The sequence below is a fragment of the Eufriesea mexicana genome, unplaced genomic scaffold (genome assembly GCF_001483705.2).
Source record: "Eufriesea mexicana isolate 0111107269 unplaced genomic scaffold, ASM148370v2 scaffold572, whole genome shotgun sequence".
NCBI classification, from domain to species: Eukaryota; Metazoa; Arthropoda; class Insecta; order Hymenoptera; family Apidae; genus Eufriesea; species Eufriesea mexicana.
In genome coordinates, this window is record NW_016908738.1 from 200536 (window position 1) to 223196 (window position 22661).

Genomic DNA, 22661 nt, shown 5'->3' on the forward strand with positions numbered 1-22661 from the left:
GTTAAAAAGTCATTAAACATTGATTATATCATCCAATAAATTATGCACAATTCCCATAATAATTAATTTAATTAACATAAATGAAAAATTTAAATAAGCCATACAAAGTATAGCAAAGTACTTATTTTACAAAGAATATTTTTACCAATATGGTCATTTCCTTCCCTTTTTTGTTTTCATATCCGAATTTATTATTAATTTTAATTCTTTTTACCTTTTTTTAAATTTTTTTTTATTTTTTTTTTAAATTTTTTTTCAAAATGTGAGATTCTTTAAGCAATATTTTCATCTATAAGCTTGACAAATATGGTACGAAATCTTTTCTTTTCTGTAATTTAAAAATACTTTCCTAAACGCCCATAAAAATCGTTATGTGGAGATAATGTTCATGGTGGGCTATCTTTCATTTAAATTACTAGCGATTTCTTTTAAATTTTATAACAGCAGTAATACAGTAATACACTTATAAGCTCCTCGTTCTCCATAATTTGTTGAGTCTTTGAAATCTCATATTTGTACACCACGATTACACTCCATAATTAATATAATTAATGCCTTCAGTTTAAATGGTCTACCACTTTGGAGATCATTTGTAATAACTACCGATTCACCGTCTAACTTTTTGCGATCTCTCGTAAAATTTTCGACATACATTCTTATCACAATCACACCACGTAATACATGAATCATTGTACAATAGATTGGTTACGCTACCTAATCAGAGTATGTACAGAGGTCATAGGAGAGGGCAGTTTTGTCCACAGAAAAGTGCACTATTTTACCTCTACATCAAAGTCGAGAACAAGCAGTTTGGTCTCTTCTGTGCCGTTACGACTACCCACTGCACACACCAGTTTTGTATCACTTGCACGTATTCTCCACACAACACCACCACTTCCGCCGCTTTCGAGAGCAACCAAGTTTCTTATAAAATCACCTAAACACATGACGAAAACTTTAGGAGTTCATTAAAAAATTAATTTAGAAAATAAAAAGGAAAGAAAAACATCAGCAGCAAAAAAGGCACACGCACCAGTTTTAACATCCCACAGTTTAACTGTACCATCATCGGATGAAGTAATTACAAAATGACTGTTAAATTGAAGGCAGGTGACAGCAGACTGATGCTTATTTGGACCAGATAAAGTTTGAAGGCAGTGACCACTAACAATATCCCATACTTTAACAGTTGAATCTGCATTTCCAGATACTAAGATATTATTACGTAGTTCCATTCCTGATGTAAGAGACTGATGTCCCATTAATGTATGTCTACATGCACCAGTTTCGACCTCCCATACTCTTATACTTGTATCCAGAGAGCCGCTAACAACATGTACACCATCAAACTGATAAGGAGAAAGAAAAACCAGCATTAATATTTCTTGATATATTACTTATGTATAAATAAATTTCATACTATCTAGGATATGTCTTCTAAAACTTTTGAATAGAGAATAGAGAATTTAGAAAGTTTTTATCTAATGAAACGACAGTATAAAAGTAAAAAACAAAATCTCTTTAGAAAAAGAAACTACTCCAATCACAAATAGCATTAGTTTGAAAAAAATGATAAATTATATAATATTTGTTTTGTGTTTATATGTGTATATTCATGAGTATATACGAAGAGGGGCACACGTATATACCATTATTATGTGCATATTTGTATACAAATTTGATTAACGCTTACTTGGAGAGAATAAACACGATTTGTATGTCCTTGTAAAGTATGAAGGCACTCCTCGCGTTCCGGATTCCAAACCTTAACCATATAATCGTAAGCACCACTGACCACTAATTTTCCATCATATTGCACACATCTAACAGCTGCCAAATGGCCCACAAGTACATGTAAACATTCGCCAGTATCCACTTGCCATACCCTTAAAGTTGCATCTCTACTACCACTGACTACTTTATTACCATGTAGATGCATACACCTCACTGTTGATGTATGTCCATATAAAGTATGAATACACTGACCAGTTTCAGCATTCCATACTTTCAAAGTACGATCTGTACTACCACTAATTACTGTAGTACCAGACATTTGTGAGGACCATACACCACCAGTATGTCCAACTAATGTTCTTAAACACTGTAAAAAAAAAAAAATGTTGAAATGTAAAAGATGAAGATGTATAAGAAGGAAAACTATAATTTCATAATATAAATCATTTCTACAATTACAACAATTTTTTCCTTACTTTGCCTGTAACGGCAGACCATACTTTAAGAGTATTGTCATCGGAGCCGCTTACTATCCGATTACCAGAAAACTGAAGACACGTAATAACATGATCATCATGTCCTTTTAGAACTTTGGGCGTACGAATCGGTTTCGTCCTCCAATTCATCTTTATGTTGTGTTGTCTCATGTACGCTTGTTTCCATGGGGACGAACAATTATTGGAATTTCTACAATTCTTACGTTTGATTGGAGGCAAGTCTTTTAAATCTTCTATACCAGCTGCTCTGCATTTCTCTTTCCACAACAAATTATCGTCAGCGAGAAATCGCCAATTACGGCATGTTTGCGCGGCTCGTAAAAGATCCCTGGGTTCTAGGAAAGCTAACACCGACAAAGCCAATTCTTTTGGCAACAATGATATAAAGTCTCTTTGAAATTGAGGTTCAATAACCTGCATCATATGTCGTACTTGGGTTGGTTCACACCGTTCAATTAATTCATCTATAGCTAACATTCTTTCTGCATTTGACCATCTCTAAAATTAGAGCAATGTCTTTAGTATTTATATCATTTGAAAAATAAAAGAACTTTCTCAATGAAATAATTTAAGTTTATTATACCTGAAACTGAAGAAGCCAATTACTCATTTCTGGTGGAGGATTATCTTTTGTTGGGATAACACATCTCATATGTTTATTTTTATCATCCAACTTCTTAACAATCCTACAAATAAAAGTACTTTTACATTATAAAATATCTCAAAGCTTCCTTCCTATAAATCAAATTCCTTTCCTTAATAATTTTTCTTCAATTAGACTTACATCGAATGGGATTTATCCTCTGGGTTAAGCTTTTTACAAGGTAAACTCGATTCAGTATCACTTTTACGTTTCCTTTGTGGTTGAACAACATCCAAAGGTACACAAGTATGTAAAATGGGGCTGTGTACTCGTTGTGTAAGTGACTGTGGCTGTGATGATGACAGCGAACAGTTGTTACTTTCAAGATCAGGTTCACATTCTGCATCACAAAATATTCCAGTATCACTGATCTGAAATTAAATTAATCTGGCTGTATTAACATGTAAATTATTTTTAACATAACAACTCGTACAAAAATAAAACTAACTTCACTTTCTTCTTCACTAGTGTCATCCTCCTCTTCCTCTTCACCATCTTCCCCATAATCTTCTGATTCTTCATCTTGTGCTAACAGAGAATGCATAGGTTCTAAAGAACTAGGTCCTGGAACACCTTCAATGCCCTCTATAGGACTTGGACTTGTACCACCTGTTTTATTATCAGTTATTTTATTAGACGACGAAGAAGGGACAGACATCACTGGCTTATGTCTGATATATATTGTATTACCTGGATATACAAAAAAAATTTGTTTAATCTTTTCCTTAGCAGAATTAATTTTATTATTTCTATTTTATTATATATGATATAAACATTTATGAAAAGGTTATGTGCAAAGTTTAAAATTTTAAGAATTTGCATTCTCATTAAACTAATTTATTTGTTACAATAAATTATATATTTTTTTAAATAATACATGCATAAAAAATTACGTAAAGTATTTTCATTTAAACCATTATGACCTGTTATTTGGTTGAAATAAGAAATTATTGTTTCAGATATATTTTGAGCTATAATTCATATTTTATCAACTCCTTTGTACAAATAGATGTAAATTAGCAAAAATACGGAAATATCATTAAGAAAAGAAGAATTATAAATTAAAGAACTTATGAAAAAGAATAGTTTAATATTTGAAGTTTTTCTACAAGGTTTTAAAATTTAAATAAAAATTTAAGAGAAAAGAAAAAAAGGTACGGAAAATGTTTTACTATCAATTATATGAAGAAAAAAATAATTTTCCAAAATATGCAAAACTCCTAACCTTAGACAAATTCTAAAACCAAGTTAGATTCGGAACATAGCCTAGAATAATAAAAGGAAGGACCGGTTAGCCACACCCTTAATTTTCATAAGATTGTTACGAAAGACAAAGGAATAATGTAGAATGTTAAAGTTGAACAAACAATTCATACTTAGATCAAACGTTTCTCCTCAGTGGCTTCCTTATTGTAAAACTACTATATAACGATGATCCAAGTTTCTTAGTTTCGATTACTGTTTCTATCATATGGTCGCGGCACGCATTTTTCGTATGTCGGTATTTTGTTAGGTTAGAATAGAATACAGTTAACTTTTGGACTAAAGATTTAGGCCAACACGAATGTTGAAACAAAAATAAGTAATAGGTATAAACACAGAAAAAGATCCATCGGTAGTTCTCGGTACCTCCGAGGTTTTTATCTCTTCGGACTCAGTGCTTCGTAGACAGGTAGCTGTTGCACATGCGTTTTCATCCATAAGCCGCATATTCATCGTTTATTTTCTCACTGTTATTCTGTGATTATATTCATACATATGAATTATACCGTACTTTCCATGAACGTAAGAATCATGACAATAAACTCGATAATTGATTTCAATAATTTCTTGTTTCATTTTCATAGTCCCTAATGATCAATTAAAACATTCACTTTAGAACAATAGAAGTCAAGTATTTGTTTATTTTCAATCTATATTTATCGTTTATCAAACTTTTATCTACAATGTTTCATCTAAATTAATGTCATAATTCATTTGAAAAGATACACAAATCCTTCTTATTTGTGTGTGAATGTATGTATATATATTAATTAAGATATCAAAGTTACTTCTTTTATTTTATTGTTTATGTATCATGTTTTATGTACAAGTATTCATTCGACTGATTTGAGAGAATATTTTGTGAACGAGACATTATTTAACACTATACATCATTAAGAACGCGACAAAAGATATATATATAATACTTTCAAGCATTACTTTAAAAATGTATTAGTGAGATATGTGATATGTCAAACGGTGACGTCAGACAACCGAATTTTGAAGGTTATCAAACGACTGAAAAGTTGGAGTTTTAACATTGATTAAAGTTGAGGAAAATAGAATATCTTATTGATGCGGTAGATCGCCGTCCCGATCGCCGTTTCTTTTTATTCTTTTGAGACGCTGCGTCTCATCGTGACGGTGAACTACCGTATAAATATTCTATAATTTTAGAATAAAATAAAGGTTAGGTACAATTTAAAGTAATATAATGGCTTCAGGTACAATATTGCAGGTAAGTTATTTAAACATGATCTTTTTATTGCTTCTATTATTACTAAACTAGTAGCTACAATTATAAATGTATTTTTATTTTATAGAAAGCTATAGATCTAGTTACCAGAGCTACTGAAGAAGATCGTAACAAAAATTATGAGGAAGCTCTTAGGTTGTACGAATATGCTGTTGAATGTTTCTTACATTCTATTAAATGTATGAATATTATCAAGTTTCTTTCATAATATATTTTTCACTTATAATAATTTTATTATAAGAATTATTTTTAAAGTGTACTATTATTAATATTTGTTTAGATGAAGCACAAGGCGATAGAGCTAAGGAAAGTATAAGAGCAAAATGTACTCAATATTTAGAAAGAGCTGAAAAATTGAAAGCCTATTTGAAGAAAAGTAAGAAGAAACCTGTGAAAGCAGGTGAAGATAATTCTAAGACTGAAGATAAGAAAAGTGACAGTGGAGACAGTGATACAGATAGTGATCCAGAAAAGAAAAAACTTCAAAGTAAATTAGAAGGTGCAATAATTATTGAAAAGCCAGATGTCAAATGGAGCGATGTTGCTGGTCTTGATGGAGCTAAGGAAGCTTTAAAAGAAGCTGTTATTTTACCAATACGTTTTCCCCATCTCTTTACAGGGAAGCGGATACCATGGAAGGGTATCTTATTATTTGGGGTAACTTTTGACTAAAAGACTTTAGTTATTTTGCTAAAGTATTTTTTAAGCAATTTCAAAATATTTTCAGCCACCAGGCACTGGTAAATCTTATCTAGCAAAGGCTGTTGCAACAGAGGCCAATAATTCAACATTCTTTTCTGTATCATCTTCAGATTTGGTAAGCAAATGGCTTGGGGAGTCGGAAAAACTTGTCAAAAATTTGTTTGAATTAGCTCGTCAGCATAAACCTAGTATCATATTTATTGATGAGGTAGATTCACTATGCTCGTCACGTTCTGATAATGAATCAGAATCTGCGAGAAGAATAAAAACTGAATTTCTAGTTCAGATGCAAGGTAAGGGTGATACTCAAGTAATGTGTTAATTTATTTAACATAGTTTCTTTGTACGCATGTATGAATACTTGTACATATACATATATAATATGTACTAAATTGATGCATTAGGTGTTGGATCAGACAATGATGGTATACTAGTACTGGGAGCTACTAATATACCATGGGTATTAGACTCTGCTATTAGAAGAAGATTTGAAAAAAGGATTTACATTCCCTTACCTGATGAACAAGCTCGCGTTATAATGTTTAAACTTCATTTAGGAAGCACTTCTCACTGTCTAACAGAGGAGGACTTTAAAAAATTAGCAGCTGCCACTGATGGTTATTCTGGAGCTGATATAAGTATTATTGTACGAGATGCTCTTATGCAACCAGTTAGACAAGTTCAAACTGCAACGCATTTTAAACGTGTAAGAGGACCATCACCAAAAGATCCTTCTATCATTGTGGATGATTTATTAACCCCATGTTCACCGGGAGATCCAGCTGCTATCGAAATGAACTGGATGGAAGTTGAGGGTGACAAATTGTATGAACCACCTGTAACTATGGTAAATATAGATTTTTTTTTATATTTATTCACTTATTACAATTTTATCTTATTCTAGTTAAATTCATTATAATATTTAATTTGTTTTTCCTATTCAGAAAGATATGTTGAAATCATTAGCGACTACACGACCCACAGTGAACGAAGATGATATGACAAAGTTAGAAAAATTTAAAGAAGATTTTGGTCAAGAAGGTTGATACTCAAATTTTTGTAATGAAATTGCTATATACTTCCAAAAATATTTTTCGTTTATACACGTACTTGTCTCATATGTTGTTCAATTACCAACACTGCTATATGTAGTATTCATACGAAAAAAAAATTCACTCAGACTTTCATTTTCATGGCTTTTTTTCCTCTTTCAAGTCAGTATACTACAGATATGGCAACATTGCAAGCTTAATGCTTATTTACACTGTGTTTCAGAATGAAAATAAAAATCACAGAATAAATAATATATATTTTGTGATGAAAATTTGTTAAATTTAAGTTGATAAAGAAAACAATAGACTATTTTTTATCCAGAAGCGCAAGAAAAAATTGAAATGCTGCGGTTCATAACATAATATATAACGAATTTTACGCGTTTTTAACTTATATAATTATCGTGATACTTGTACCTAACAAATACTTGTACAATATATAGGATTAATGAGTATCTCGAACAATGTTTATGATTATAGATTAGCAATTTATTTGTATGTTTTATAATTTTAATCTTGCTTAGACATTAATGACACATTGTCTATGACATTTATGTTTATTTTTCCTGATAAGTAAAAATTATGGATAATCGATTTAAATAATCCACTAAATTAAGTGAACGCGATTATATGTAGTATGTGAGATATGTGTACGTATTTCAAATAAGCAAAATATCCTTTCCATGTAAATTGTTTTTATTGTTAATTAAATAAATAACAAGCTGTACACGATATATGAATGATCATTTTTTCAAAATACTTAGAAATAATGAAAAACGTGAAATATTTTATAAATGTTAACAAAAGATTTCTCTATAGATTCACGGAGGGCAGTGTCTTAAAAATTCAGAGTTCATATACGCAACCGTTATTGTAATATCATCACGAAATATTCGTACTACTTCTTTTGGTAGTGTTAATAATTGTGATAATTTAACATGATCTATACCATATTCAGTACCACCGAGTGCGTTTCTCAATAAGTGTGTCGCTGCATTACTATCAAGAGGTTTCTTTTTCAAGCCCTCTTTACGCTGCAACAACATTTTATTTATTTCCGACAATTTCATATTTTTACGAGGCAGTCTTAATGGGCTCAATGTTACTTTTCCGCTCATGTGCTCACCCACTAAACGTACAGCTTGTAGCGGTGACATTAAATCCCATAAACCATCACTAGCTATTATAAGAAATTTATCTCTAGGTGTTAGCCTATGGTATTTAACTTCTGGTTTTGCTGTTAAGTATGGAGGAGTATGATAATTTGGTGGAATTGCTGTTTCACCAAAATATGGTACCACTACTTCCTTCAAGATTTTTTTATTCCATTTGTAACGAAAATCACCCAACGAACGAAGAGGCGCTAATTGTCCAAGTAATCGTTCCATTTTAATTACAGTTGATTTTTCATTTGACGGATGCTCCGAGAGAATTCTTTCAACTTCTGCACGATTATCGGTATTGTGCTCAACTGTCATTAATTTTGCAGACCAATCATCATCTTCTACAAACCAAAATAATAATATTGATAATAATGATAATGATAAAAAAAATAATTATGATAATAACGAAACTGTGCACAGTTAATGTTTTTATGCAATTACAAGAAACTTGACAACTACAAATCATACCAGAAAGTATGCCAAGTACTGCTTGACAATCACCTACTCCAGTGACATGAAGATGCGGACCATCTATATGTGCAACAGCTGCTACAGCACCGGACATTGCAACAGCAAGAGTTGTAGCAGTACTGCTCTTACCTAAATTTAAAAGTGCTTCGTTCGACAAGTCATTATCTAATCTGAGAAATGCATTCTCTAAAGTTGTTTCCATTTGAAATTCTTTTGTACATTCCATTTCTACTAAATCTTTGACAAAATTTAAAAAACTTGCTTCATAAAGATTTCTAATTTCAGAAATAAACTCCACTTTATCATTGAATATTTGAAGAAGTTCTAATTTATTGTTGGAGTTAAGTGAGTTGAGATATTGTTTTAATAACTTTGTAGGTAATAAACATGCTGATATATAATGAAAAAGTCTCTTTGAAATGATTTGTGCACATGTACCACCTCCATGACCATCAAATACACCTAATAATATTCCTAAAATAAATTTGTGCTTTTGTTGTACATAAAATAAGATTGAACATGTCTCGAAAAAAATATAAACGTATACTGAATATTTTATAGATAGATTACTTTATCAATGTTTTATAAAGTTTTTCTACCTTTTGTAAGTAAACATTGGGCCTCTGATCGAGTATCTTCAATAGGATTATTGGAGGCTAACTGATTTGAATCATAGTATTTTATAGAGTTTTGATCATCAAATTCTTTGGTATATTCATTAGCTTGTAAAACTGCTGTAACCTGTAATGTAATTATTGATAAGCTTGACCAAATTTTAAAAGTTAATTTGATGAATTTTTATTACCTCCTGTGGTGTGAGCCGTGGCAATGCCATGTATAATCTTTGAGCACATTTATTGTTAGTCCATTCATTTTGTCTAATACATACATTGCTAACGCTTTTAATTAAATTACTACTAACGTTTTGTAAAACCATCCTATTTCTGCGATCTTGCAGTATATTTGTACTAGCACGTTTTCGTGCTTTTATACTTGCAGTACATTTTGTTTGACTTATAGGTTATGTTAGCATCTATCTTTTTCAGTGCTTTCTAAGAATAATTGCTGTATGGTATCATGTACAATATGATGTGTATATATGTATTTGTGGGTACGTGTATATATTTTATATATAAAACTCAGTAGTTAATAAAAATCTATATATACTGTATTATATTAATTTCAGTTCTTAGAAATATTAATTTAGTAACGAAGATATCAAATTTGTAATATATGATACTTAACACCTAAGTGGAATAGATAATCTTTTTCTATTATCTTCTAAATTACAAATTCTTGCAAAATATGAAACGTACTTAATCTTTTACTTTTCTTTATCTTTTGTTTTTGCTGTTATGATACTGAAAAATAATTTGCACGCGTAAATGTTTTCAACATATTCTGAATTTAATAAATACAAAATAATTTACACAACAGTCAATTATAATTTCATTTATTATAATATACTAGTACTTAAAGAGAAATAATAAATGAGTATTTAATTCTTCATTTTCTTTCTTATGCAATTAGTTTCGATTAATTTAAAGTAACTTGTGCCATAGGTACAGAGTGAAATTAAAAAGAACATAGTGAACAAGTTAGTAATAGGGACTATACATAAATAATTAACAAAGAAAATACACCTTATTTTATTTGAAATGATTCAAAATTTTATTATTAGAAAAGCACTCTGATGACAAATGAAGAATTTGATATACAATTGGAAAAATAACATTGAGTACCAAAAGAAAAAAAAAAGAACTTTTGAATTTAAGCATAATATAACAAATATAAGATAAAAATAAAAATATTTATAAAATTATTTTGCCGTCATCCTTACAATATAACTAATGATAATACTCTGAGAAATTTTCTTGAATTGATAACGATGATATCAACAACGATGATTGTTGCACATACAAATTGTTCATCTACAAGTTCTTTTGTAACAACATGAAATTAAGGAAATATGTTCTCTAATGGCTTTGCTTCGCGTTTAGGTTCATGTTTGAAATAAATTGTGATGTTATTATTTAATTATATTTCAGAGTCCTATATGTATATTAATTTAAATCCATGTCCATGCTTAAAGTTAGGTTTTGTCTGAATAAATTCCCTATAATATCACTATAAATATATTTAGTATTGTCGAAAGTGGCTTTGAAGATACTTCAGGATGCAACAATTTAAATTTCAAAATTTAATATACTCTCAACGGTTGGTGATGGATGTTTGTATTTAAATTGATAGAATTTGCTATGGTGTTTAATAAGAGAGACTTGGCGAAAGCATTTTCGCCAAATAAAGTTAAAAAGTTAACGAAAAAACGACTTTCGAGTAATGGAACGAAGCCGAGTACAAATGAAAATACAACTTCATTGACACAAATTGAGTCTGGTTCACAGACGAGTATCAAGGTAATTGTAAGAGTACGACCGCAAAATGATCATGAACTTCAAGGCAGTTGTAGAACTATTATAAAAATCGTTGATGATAAAATGTTAATTTTTGATCCTAAGCAAGAGGAAAATCTATTTTTTTATCATGGTGTTGCTCAAAAAGGTCGTGACTTGCTTAAGAAACAAAATAAAGAACTGCAATTTATCTTTGACAAAATATTTGATATGTCGTCAAATAATTGTGATGTATTTGAAGGAAGTACTAAAGATTTAATCTGCAATCTTTTGGATGGTTATAACTGTTCCGTATTTGCATATGGGGCCACTGGTGCTGGTAAAACTCATACTATGCTCGGTAATAGTGAAGATCCTGGTATTACATATAGGACAGTAGCAGAATTATTTTCTCAAATAGAGAGACAGGGTGAACATCGTGAATTTAATTTAGGTGTAACATATTTAGAAATTTATAATGAAAATGTACAAGACCTTTTACATAAATCTGGACCTTTACATTTAAGAGACGATGGTAGATGTGGGATAATTGTTGCTGGCCTTAAAATAATTACTATTCAAAGTGCTGATGAGTTACTAACACTGTTAGCAAAGGGTAATAAAAATCGTACTCAACATCCTACTGATGCAAATGAGGAAAGTAGTAGAAGTCATGCTGTTTTTCAAGTTTATATTAATATCACTAATAAATTAGATGGTCAAGTACGACAAGTTAAACTGTCTATGATTGATTTAGCTGGATCTGAAAGAGCTTCTGCCACAGGTTGTAAAGGAGCAAGATTTAAAGAAGGGGCAAATATTAATAAATCTTTATTGGCTCTAGGCAATTGCATTAATAAGTTGGCAGATGGTGCAAAACATATAACATATAGGGATTCTAAATTGACTCGTCTCTTAAAAGACTCATTAGGTGGAAATTGTCAAACTGTTATGATAGCTAACATTGCATCTTCTAGCTTTAGTTATGAAGACACATATAATACATTAAGGTATGCAAATAGAGCAAAGAAGATAAAAACTCATATAAAGAAAAATATTTTATCCTGTGAAATGCATGTAACTGCATATATAAAAATGGTTGAAGAACAAAAAAAAGAAATAAATTATTTAAAACAAAAGTTATTGACATTTGAAAATAGATTACCACATATATTATCAGAGCATGAAGATAGCAATGTTAATGAAGAAGTAGATAATCATGCACTAACTAACAGCAATAAATTGATTGAATTACTTCAAAAAAAGAAGGTTCTAAATGAAAAGGTTCTTTCATTGGAAAGTGCAGACAAAATATTATGTTGTAGAATTCAATATAAAAAAGCAGCAGATGAAAGATTACATAATCTAACAGCAGCTGTTGATACTTTGACACTTGAAGAGCAAAATGCAAGTGGCAAGTCAAGGGTCAATAAATCATTACATTACTTTGAACGGCAAAGAGATTCCCTGAAAATACAGATGGAAACAATTTGGGAAGAATTGTGCCTAATAGAGACAGAAATACAAAAACTGAATACAGAAATGAAGTTAAAGAAATTTGAAAAATTGAAAGATACAATTGCACTACGAACTTGTGAAATAGAAAGGTCTAGATTACAACAGCAATATGAACATGCGAAAAAAGTAAGTAATCTTCAACAATGTGAAATAGAGTCTCATAATTCAATGATTAAAATGATGAGTACAACATTACAAAATTATTATAACATGATGAGAGGATATGGAACAATGACTGACACGATGAAAGAAGAATTTAAACAGTTAATTAAGTTATTGGAAGGAGTAAGAAATATCAAATGGTCAGATATGGAAACAATCAATCACGAGGAACGCTTTTATAGCTTGACATGTCTTAGTGTGACTCATTTGAAAGATCCCCTTAATAATAAAATACCTATATATGTGTTCAATTCTCTGGATGCTCAAAACCAAAATAATTGTACTAAAGATGTATTAAATGCAACTTTCGATGCATCATGTTCAGATACAGAGAAAGTGTTCGATGCACATAACATAACTATTACATTACAAGGGAATTCAAATATAAATTGTAAGAATGATATAAAAGACATAACGCGAAGTACCCAAGAAAAATACGATAATGTAAATTGTATACAAGAAAATGTTAAGAAGCGTGTTCTCTCAGACAAAAATAATGTAAATGTAATAAAGACGCCTGTTAAACAAGCAAAGAAGGTATCCCCAAAATGTAATGGTGGTACGCTGTGTACAATAGGAACCAAAGATAAAGAAAATAAGAAACATACACAAAAATCACATATAACAATGAGTTCTAAAAGTATAGCCATACTAAATAAATTGAAAGCAGATAAACTCAAAAAAGACAATCTTGATATGGATCTATCAGATGGAAGCTTGAAACTGGTAAGGGAGAAAGAAAGAAGAGCATTAATGACAACACATCCATATCAAAAGCCAAATGGTAAACAAAAGTAAGTATGAACTTTGATAAATGATAATGCAATGACTAATGCTGTTTCACAAAAATGATAAAATGAAAGTTAAAATCCTTTAATATTAATGGTTTTAAATTTAATATTTTAGTGATTCTAATTTCAATATGTTTGATTTGTTGCAGATTCACACCAGCTTTGCCTTCATCGCGAGTTCCATGGTAGTAACAGTATTGATACAAAATATAGTTTAGTGATAAATGTGTATGTATTTGTTATGTATGTAACTATTTATGTTGGAATCAGAAAGATAATGTCCAGTGAATTGGATAAATATTTTATATTTCTATTAAAACATATAAATAAAAAATTTTTTAGTGTAAAACAACGTTATCGTATAAAAGTATTGTATAAAAATGATTTTATAATCAGGGATATAATAATTACAAAATACACAAGGTTATATTAGTTAAGCAAAATTATTAAAATGCGAATGTATCTTTTAATGTATTGCTTTACTAAATTTCTTTATGATTTCTACTTCTATATTGTTTGCAAATAATATTTTCATGAATCATGTAAAGATTAAATGCAGATCCAACATAAAGAAAAACAGAATAATGTCGATTTATATTTATCCTAGTATTACATTTAGTCCAAAGGTAGCGTTTTCTTTATATTTTGTACCATAGTGCAATAGTCAAGAAGATCCTTAAAAGAGAGATTCATTTGTAAGACATTGCAATGGAATAAGTTACATCGACAAATAAACATTGTTTAACTTCTAGTTTTCATGCTTTAACATATGCTTAGCATAGATTTGCAATAAAATATATATGCTACACATTTAGGTTTACTATTATATTTTTAATTTACAGACCCTGTTTTGTTTCATAAGTTATAAAATTTCTTTTTAAATGTGTCGTAAGTGTTCACTTTTTTAAAGTCCAATAAATTGTAAATAGAATAATATTAATGATTAACATAATAATACTGAGAAAACTAGAAATACTCTTTGAGCTAAAGAATGAACTTCTAAAAAATACATTATACCGTGTATACATGAGCCAATGATAACTGTGCATTATCATTATAACAGTTAATTTGTTTGTAAATTAAAAACTCATATTTATAATCTTCCTTTTTCAATTAATTTTGTCATTACTTGTATCATGTAATATTTACACTTTTTCGGTTAAGTATCTTTTCTACTGTGCTATTTCATTATTCCATCAAAGCATTTATATGTATTTATTTTATATTTACTTTATTCGACATTACGAATTTACATTTATACTATTCTAACAAAATAAAATATATATGAATTAAGCATAACTAGTATAATTTATGTGTAGAATACATTATTATTTATTTCATAAATAACAATAGTACATTGTATTTTGAAATTTCATATAAATATCGTAACTTTGCTATAATTTATAGCAAATTCAATATAATAGTATATGATAAATGGGATAAAAATATTAGAAAAATTCCAATTTAATATTATCCTTTTTCAAGAAATTTGTCTTTTTCTGTCAAATTATATCATACCATCTGTGTTTTTATTTTTCTTTCTATATGTAAATGTTTTATAAGAGTTAATGTTATAATTAGAAGTAAATATGATAAATCATAATCAGTATTATTCTATATTTTCATGATATTTCAAATTTAATACATTTTTAACAGCTTGTTTGTAGTTGTTGATCAAAGATTGATCTTTCTCTCCTTTATTTAGTAAGTCAGTAACTGCCTTCTTATAGTCTGTTGCATGTGGAATGTAATCATAGTTAAAATCAGTTGGTTTTCTTGGCCACTTGTAGGTAAATATTAAAGATTCTCTGCTTTTATTTTTATCCCAGTCATAGTATTCCATGTCTAATTCAGATTTTTCTGTCTCCCATGGTTCAACACGCTAAAATAATGTACAATATTCTGAACAACTATGTTACATTTTTAAAAAGGGAACTATTAAAGTATTGAATAACTTACCCAAGATATGTGATATAATGCAGTTAGGAGGTATTTTACATAATCTAAATTTTGTTTTCTAACTGGACATTTATCTGCAGTTATTGTTATTACATCTGTTTGAGAATTATATCTATCACCTAATAATCTAAATATTTTATCTTTAGCATGAGCATCTAAATGTAAAGAAGATAGTTTTACTCTTAAACTCACTATTCTAGCAAGAGGTTCTCTTATTGTTGGAGATGAATAACAATAATCAGATGTGATTATTTCAACTGGAAAATATGTTGCACATGTCTCATCCGTTTCCAATTCTTTTGGCCATTTAGTACAAAATTTTTTTAATGCTTCACAATGTTTCTTAACCGCAGGTGGAGTAAGATGTAAAAAGTTTGGAATTTTCAATAGCTCTGCATTTGCATATTTATTAGGATGTATGCCTTTAGAATTTTGATATCCTTGTCGTACAGGAAATGGTACAATGTAAGGATCAAATGTATGTGCAGTAGGCCAATGTGCCTGCCAATCTTCATCAAATGACATCTTTTGAATCTTAGGTATTAAATGTGGTATATTTGTTGTGTTTGGTTTTTTCTTTATATTATTCTTATTAAATGGTAAGATTTTTAATATTCGAAATTCTATAAAAGAAAATAACAAGGAAAATAAATAATTATAAATGCACATAAACTACAAACGATAGTAACATACAAGATACGTTTGAATAAATAATTATGATACAAAACGTATGGCATAATACCTGTTGTGTTGTCAACAAAATTTGAAAATTTCATAACTTTTAATGTCATTATAATATTGTTGGTTTCACGATTACGTACTAACGATAACATTTTAACAATTATTTCTCAATACGTTTTTAGTAACCTTAAATTATATTTCACGCTTTATAAAGTGAAAACATTTAATCCCTAAATAGTTTGATACCATATATTTCTTTCAATTATACGGTGAATGCATAAAACTTTTGTTATAATATATTATAGAATCAATGTTATAAAATTAAATGTTATTTTTTTTTTGTTTAATTCTATTTATAAGATTTATTTCGATGCAAATGATTTTTTGTATGAACACTAGTCAATTAATCTCTCCTATACCTAACAATTATCAATAATCATTACATTTCTTGTTTCTTTACTACAATCTGAAATAATTTATATATTTTGAAATTAACTTAGAAATCTCAGATTACAGTATACACATTAAATCATAGGTACCATAGGATGTTATTTGGCTCAATATAAGAGTATATCTTTTGAAATGGCTTTAATTCCAAAAGTAATTAAATATTACAGAAGTTGGTAATTTAGAATTTAATTAATGCAGCGACAAAAAAAAGATTAAAAATACGTAAAATATTTGTTTCAACATAAATGTTTGAGAAAGTTTTCAAATATATGACGTATGTATCGTTATTGAAAATGAGATCGGAAGTTCGTATTTTGAGAGATGACATTCTACACATAATTTTTCATGAACATTTGTATTGAACGATGTCGTCACCTCGTCCAAAATCTCCGCGACTCCCTATATCGGCCAGGAAAGATGAAAAAGAGGAAAGTTTTTGGGACAAGATTGGCACATTAGGTCGGAAAAAACGTATCAAAGAAGGTATTGTATTATATTTACATTACCTTATGTCAAGTTAACCATGTTCGTGCTTCTTTTCTAACAATTTATGGAATGTATTTCCTTACATGGTACTACTAGTTTGTTGTTTCAAGTTGTAAAGAATGATTAGTGATAATATTGATGACTGATTGTTTAACATCTTTTCCTTAAAATCATTGTTCTTTATAGTCGATTTCTGATTTTGGATGTTTATTTAAGACTTAATTTGTTGTAGTGCAAGAGGTACAAGAAGAGGGTAAGTATGCAATTGATTCACCAGGATTTGCTGCCAATCCAGAGATGCCACCAGAAGAATATGCTTTAGATGAAAATGAAGAACGTTCAATGATAGAACCTAGATCTTTGGAAGATTCTAAGTTGAAGGAATTAATATTTGTTTTGATCGAATGGATTAATGATGAATTAGCTGATCAACGAATTATTGTAAAAGATATTGCTGAAGATCTGTATGATGGGCAGGTATTACAGAAATTGTTAGGTATGTTATAATAGTAAAGATTTAAAAAAATGATTATAATACTTAAAGCCTAAATAGACACATTGTTTCTATTAAATTTAGAAAAGTTGACTGGAGAAAAATTGGATGTACCTGAAGTAACACAATCTGAGGAAGGCCAAAAACAGAAATTAGCAGTTGTTTTATCAACCACTAATCGAGTATTAGGACGTTATCCTCCTTATAAGTGGAATGTAGAATCTGTTCATTCGAAAAATATTGTTGCTATTTTACATTTGTTGGTTGGTTTGGCAAGGCAGTTTCGAGCACCTGTTAGATTGCCCGAAAGGGTAGCCGCTCAGGTAGTAGTTGTACGTAAAAAAGATGGCCAACTGATACACAGAACCGTTAGGGAAGAAATTACATCTACATACGATGATTTGGGAATGCGCTGTGAACGAGATGCCTTTGATAGTCTTTTTGACCATCCTGCTGATAAATTGGCTGTGGTTAAAAAAGTATGTTTATTTGATTGAATTACAAAATATTATATACATGATTTGCATTATAATTTAAGTGTTATTTTGTAGTCATTGATTTCTTTTGTCAACAAACACTTAAGTAAAGTCCATTTGGAGGTGACAGATTTGGATACTCAATTTCATGATGGTGTTTTTTTAACACTTTTACTTGGACTTCTTGAAGGCTTTTTTGTACCTTTAGGTAGTTTTCATTTAACACCTAAAACACATGATCAGAAAGTACATAATGTTTCATTTGCATTTGACATTATGCAAGATATTGGTCTACCAAAACCCAAAGCACGTCCAGAAGGTTTGCATTCTTTGTAACTTAAATAACTATGACATATTGAAAAGAAGTAATATTTACTATTAATTACATTTTATTTACAGATATTGTGAATTTAGACTTAAAATCAACTCTACGAGTGTTGTACAATTTGTTCATGAAGTATAAAGGTATGAATTAAAACAATAAATAACTCAGAAACAAGCAGTTATAATATTATGTAAAAGATTAATGACAGTTAATTAATGTTATTGATTAACATTACTAATGAAAAAGAGTAGTTTTTGTAATCAATATGCGATCAATGATTTTCTGTATGTGACGTTAATAAAATGTTGAGTCAAGAAGGAAATTGGAAGTGGAAAAAGAAGTGGAAAAGATTATTGCTATGCATTTAAAATCTAATACTAAATCAAGATTACAGCAGCTATTATATTGCAGTTGTTATTGAAACTAAACGATTAATTATAAAAATTTTGTACATTCTTGTGGAGATTCAAAGAAATATACAAATTTTAACTTTTTAAAACTGCTTACTACTTCTCCTTTTTTCACTAATTTTTTGTTTTCTTAAAGGACAAGTACATAACGAAATGATTCTTAAATTTTTTTGCTAGTAAATACATACATCTATATTTGAGGTAGATATGGAGTTTCGTAACGTTTAATTTAGTTAAATGCGAAAGAATCTGACCAATTTCAAGCAATTTACTAACTGAAAGAACTAAGTTATTCATTGTTACGAAGCGATCGATTGATATGTAATAGCGGAGTAGAAAAGATAATACCTACTGTTCGTTATTCAGATGTGAGCTATCTTAGAAATTGATACACGTATATTCATACGTTGAATCAGACAGAATTATTTTTCTGGTTTGAACGATGTCGGAAGAATTACAAATATATCGAAATTACGCGAATTTTGTAAAACGTTTTCTCATTGTTAGTGGAATATATCCGATTATGAGGGAGCGAAACATCATTTATCGATGTATATTATTTTGGTCGATACTTTCTTGTTCTATTTCACTTTGTACCATAGGGAATTTTTGCCTGCAGAATATTAAGGATATTAGTTTGCTTACCGCTTCGTTCATGGTTTTTGCGACCATATCAAATGTGGTCATAAAGGTATGTAAATTTATCTGTATTGTAAATGAATTAACTTCTTTATATGCTTATAATTTCCATTATATCGTATATCATATTAATTAATGTCTTATTTAACGATGCGATTCAATGAGTTCGAATGTTATAAAGAAAAAAGTATTCAAGATACGGGGTTTAGCTTATTGTTAGCCGAAACATGAACATTTAATCAGGCATTTTGTTAACATTTTATGATTAAGTAATCTCCAGTATCTCAGGTTTGCTTCTTTTCCATCTATCAAAATAAACTGCAACAAGTAGATGATGTACTTGCTTCCTTGTTGGAAGAAGCATTAAGTGAAGCACGCTTAAAATCGCTGGCCTTTTCCTGCCTTCGAATATTTTATCGATTGATTTATATGCAAACTATACTAATGGCGATCACTACCATTATTTATCTACTTAAACCATTGATTATAAAGACGCTTTACGATAAAAATAATACAATGAATGTGCAATATCCTTTACCTCTTCTTGGAACTTATCCTTGGACGATTAATTCAACGTTAATATGGAAATTACATTATCTGTTCGAGGTGAACATTGGTTGGTTCATAGTCTCTGTATCTACTGGTGTAGACTCATTTTACGGCTTTTGTATATTTCGTATGTCGACGATGTTACGTTTGTTGTCTTTCGAATTTGAGACTATATTTTCAAGTAGCGGAGAAAATAAGGGGAACAAGGGTTACGAGGCAAATCGTCAACGAATCTTTCAACAATGGGTCGATAAGCATGTTTTGTTGTTAAAATGCCGTGACATTATCCAAGAGGCTTACGGACCTATTATTTTATTGATAACCGTAACAAACGCAATTGGCATATGTACTTTAATATTTCAATTGTTCCAGGTGAGAGTTTCGATAGAAACGATTGAAAAATGTTTATTTCGCGAACAATATATTGGCTGATCATTCTTAAATTCGTTTAAACAAATCGATAGATAGCAATTTTAAATCCTATTCTTCTATTCTTCTCTGATTCTCATTAAACTTTGCTCTAATGTATACGAATCTACCTAGCGTAGAAAAATCAATGAACGAATTGTATATGTTTGATAGATAAGTGAGATAAGCATCAGTAAAATCGTGCAGTTCGTCAGTTACTTTTTCATGAAATTAATACAAACGTTTTTATATACTTGGCCTGGGGACGTAATCCTTACCGAGGTTTGTAAGACATATATGTACATACATGCGTATTTGTTTCTTTTATTTCGTAATTTTAAATTATTCGCGACAAGCAAACAAATGTCCATATTCGATAACAGATTTACAATTGTCCAATAATTTTCTTAATTTTCTTTTTGCTTGTAGAGTGAGCTTTTGCGCTACAAAGTTTATTGTAGCAACTGGTACGAAGACAAGAATATTAGTCTCGTGAGATGTTTTTTGTTAGTGATAGCACAAAGACCGATTATTCTGAAGGTGTGCGATATAATGAAGGTTTCATTGGATCTTTTTGCTCAGGTAATCTTTTTACCATTCTCGTTATTCGAGTCGACGTAATTTTATAATTTTCAATACATATTCGTTCTACGTATATTTACAGGTCTTGAACACGGCAATGTCCTATTATCTTTTATTGCAAACGATCGATAATGATAAGTAATGTAATAACAATAATAACAATAATAATAATAATAATAAAAATTGCAATAATAAAAATGGTACTAGCAGTAACGGTAGTAGTAATAGTATTAGTAGTAGTGGTAGTAACAACAACAACAACAACAACAACAACAACAACAACAACAACAACAACAACAACAACAACAACAACAACAACAACAACAACAACAACAACAACAACAACAACAACAACAACAACAACAACAACAACAACAACAACAACAACAACAACAACAACAACAACAACAACAACAACAACAACAACGACGACGACGACGATAACTACGACGACGAGGACAACAACGACAACAACGACAACATTGAGTATATTAATGAAGAAAAAGGGAACAATAGCATTTCAAAGAGCAACGGTTCTCAAGAATTTCCAAGCGGGAAAAGATCATAGCGTATGAATCTTATATTAATTTAATCATACGTAGAGCGATACGTAATAGACGCAAATGAAAACAACCAAGACTTAAAATGAACCATATAAATATAATGCGAGTTTACGCCACTCTTTCGAAATTTAACCGATTACGAGCAATCTACAAACGATAAATGGATTGGGATAGTATCCACTTTTTACTTATTAATTTTTTCTTCCTTTTTCCTGTTTTGCATAGAAAAGCAAGAAATATTATTACTTACTTTAAAAATTTGCAAAGAATTGTCCGTACCAACGAGTACGTACTACTTCGATATCCATTGTTCCACTTACAACACGTTGTTCAACGTTCCATTTATTCGCTTCAGTTATATCTGTATACAGTGCATACATATGTATAACATGCGACGAATAAATGGAATGATGCACGGAAGAGACACGAAGCAGCCTAAGAAAAATTTTCTAGGAGGTCGACTTATCGTGATCGGTCCGTTGCGAATCACGATTTTCGTTTATATTCGCGTAAACTGTTAAACGTGATGCCGAGGAAGATATTGCCAGAACACGCGAGGTTGCGGCGCATTCACGTTTTCGTAGTAATCGCTTTGTTTTCCTCTCAATCTATACAAAATCGAAAGAACGGCTGCTAAGGAAGAAGACGAGACGTGTATCGTACGTATTCTGCCTTTCGTCACATTCTGAATCTACATGCTTCTTGCTCCTTTTCAATTTATAGTTTGTTATCTTTTTGTAAGTTCATCGACACGAGTTGTTAGAACTTTTGTTTTTCGACATTTCTTTCTTGCGTTACCTTACCTTACATGTTTTTCATTCTTTGGCTACGATCATCGAGTTTTTCATTTTTCGTATAATCAAAATATCGTATAATAATGCATTTTTCAAAGGTGCGCGTATCGACCCATGCGTACATATACGCAATAAAGCGAAACACGGATTTTTCGGCGTATTTAGTCATTCCTTTTTCACGAAGACGATAAGTTTCGACGCA

General features: G+C 30.0%; 7 protein-coding genes across 7 annotated transcripts; 4 read left to right on the plus strand and 3 right to left on the minus strand.

The window, feature by feature from the left end:
• Nucleotides 1-380: 380 nt before the first annotated feature.
• ago (F-box and WD-40 domain protein 7) lies at nt 381-4561 on the minus strand. The gene is made up of 8 exons (XM_017897694.1): nt 4251-4561; nt 3323-3564; nt 3016-3245; nt 2815-2917; nt 2211-2729; nt 1694-2101; nt 1034-1349; nt 381-937 (listed from the first exon to the last, which is right to left on the minus strand). Exons 2-8 carry the CDS (start codon nt 3530-3532, stop codon nt 774-776), a joined length of 1950 nt encoding a protein of 649 aa, XP_017753183.1. The 5' UTR covers nt 3533-3564; nt 4251-4561; the 3' UTR covers nt 381-773.
• A 593-nt stretch (nt 4562-5154) lies between these two features.
• Nucleotides 5155-7255, plus strand: Vps4 (vacuolar protein sorting 4). The gene is made up of 6 exons (XM_017897712.1): nt 5155-5374; nt 5460-5571; nt 5673-6049; nt 6120-6387; nt 6499-6941; nt 7039-7255. The coding sequence occupies exons 1-6, from the start codon at nt 5351-5353 to the stop codon at nt 7138-7140; spliced, it is 1326 nt and encodes a 441-aa protein (XP_017753201.1). The 5' UTR covers nt 5155-5350; the 3' UTR covers nt 7141-7255.
• Nucleotides 7256-7967: 712 nt separating this feature from the next.
• On the minus strand, nt 7968-9818 carry Pdp (pyruvate dehydrogenase [acetyl-transferring]-phosphatase 1-like protein, mitochondrial). Its single transcript, XM_017897720.1, has 4 exons — nt 9586-9818; nt 9380-9521; nt 8778-9254; nt 7968-8650 (listed from the first exon to the last, which is right to left on the minus strand). The coding sequence occupies exons 1-4, from the start codon at nt 9715-9717 to the stop codon at nt 7968-7970; spliced, it is 1434 nt and encodes a 477-aa protein (XP_017753209.1). The 5' UTR covers nt 9718-9818.
• A 1190-nt stretch (nt 9819-11008) lies between these two features.
• On the plus strand, nt 11009-13833 carry LOC108545842 (kinesin-like protein KIF18A). Its single transcript, XM_017897637.1, has 2 exons — nt 11009-13647; nt 13794-13833. The coding sequence occupies exons 1-2, from the start codon at nt 11009-11011 to the stop codon at nt 13831-13833; spliced, it is 2679 nt and encodes an 892-aa protein (XP_017753126.1).
• A 1420-nt stretch (nt 13834-15253) lies between these two features.
• On the minus strand, nt 15254-16474 carry mRpS35 (mitochondrial ribosomal protein S35). The gene is made up of 3 exons (XM_017897733.1): nt 16346-16474; nt 15604-16226; nt 15254-15526 (listed from the first exon to the last, which is right to left on the minus strand). Exons 1-3 carry the CDS (start codon nt 16434-16436, stop codon nt 15254-15256), a joined length of 987 nt encoding a protein of 328 aa, XP_017753222.1. The 5' UTR covers nt 16437-16474.
• A 447-nt stretch (nt 16475-16921) lies between these two features.
• On the plus strand, nt 16922-18903 carry parvin (beta-parvin). Its single transcript, XM_017897832.1, has 5 exons — nt 16922-17217; nt 17453-17716; nt 17798-18192; nt 18265-18508; nt 18589-18903. The coding sequence occupies exons 1-5, from the start codon at nt 17100-17102 to the stop codon at nt 18663-18665; spliced, it is 1098 nt and encodes a 365-aa protein (XP_017753321.1). The 5' UTR covers nt 16922-17099; the 3' UTR covers nt 18666-18903.
• A 463-nt stretch (nt 18904-19366) lies between these two features.
• LOC108545960 (odorant receptor 24a) lies at nt 19367-21244 on the plus strand. The gene is made up of 5 exons (XM_017897830.1): nt 19367-19615; nt 19852-20484; nt 20695-20802; nt 20950-21102; nt 21185-21244. Exons 1-5 carry the CDS (start codon nt 19367-19369, stop codon nt 21242-21244), a joined length of 1203 nt encoding a protein of 400 aa, XP_017753319.1.
• The last annotated feature ends 1417 nt before the right edge of the window (nt 21245-22661 follow it).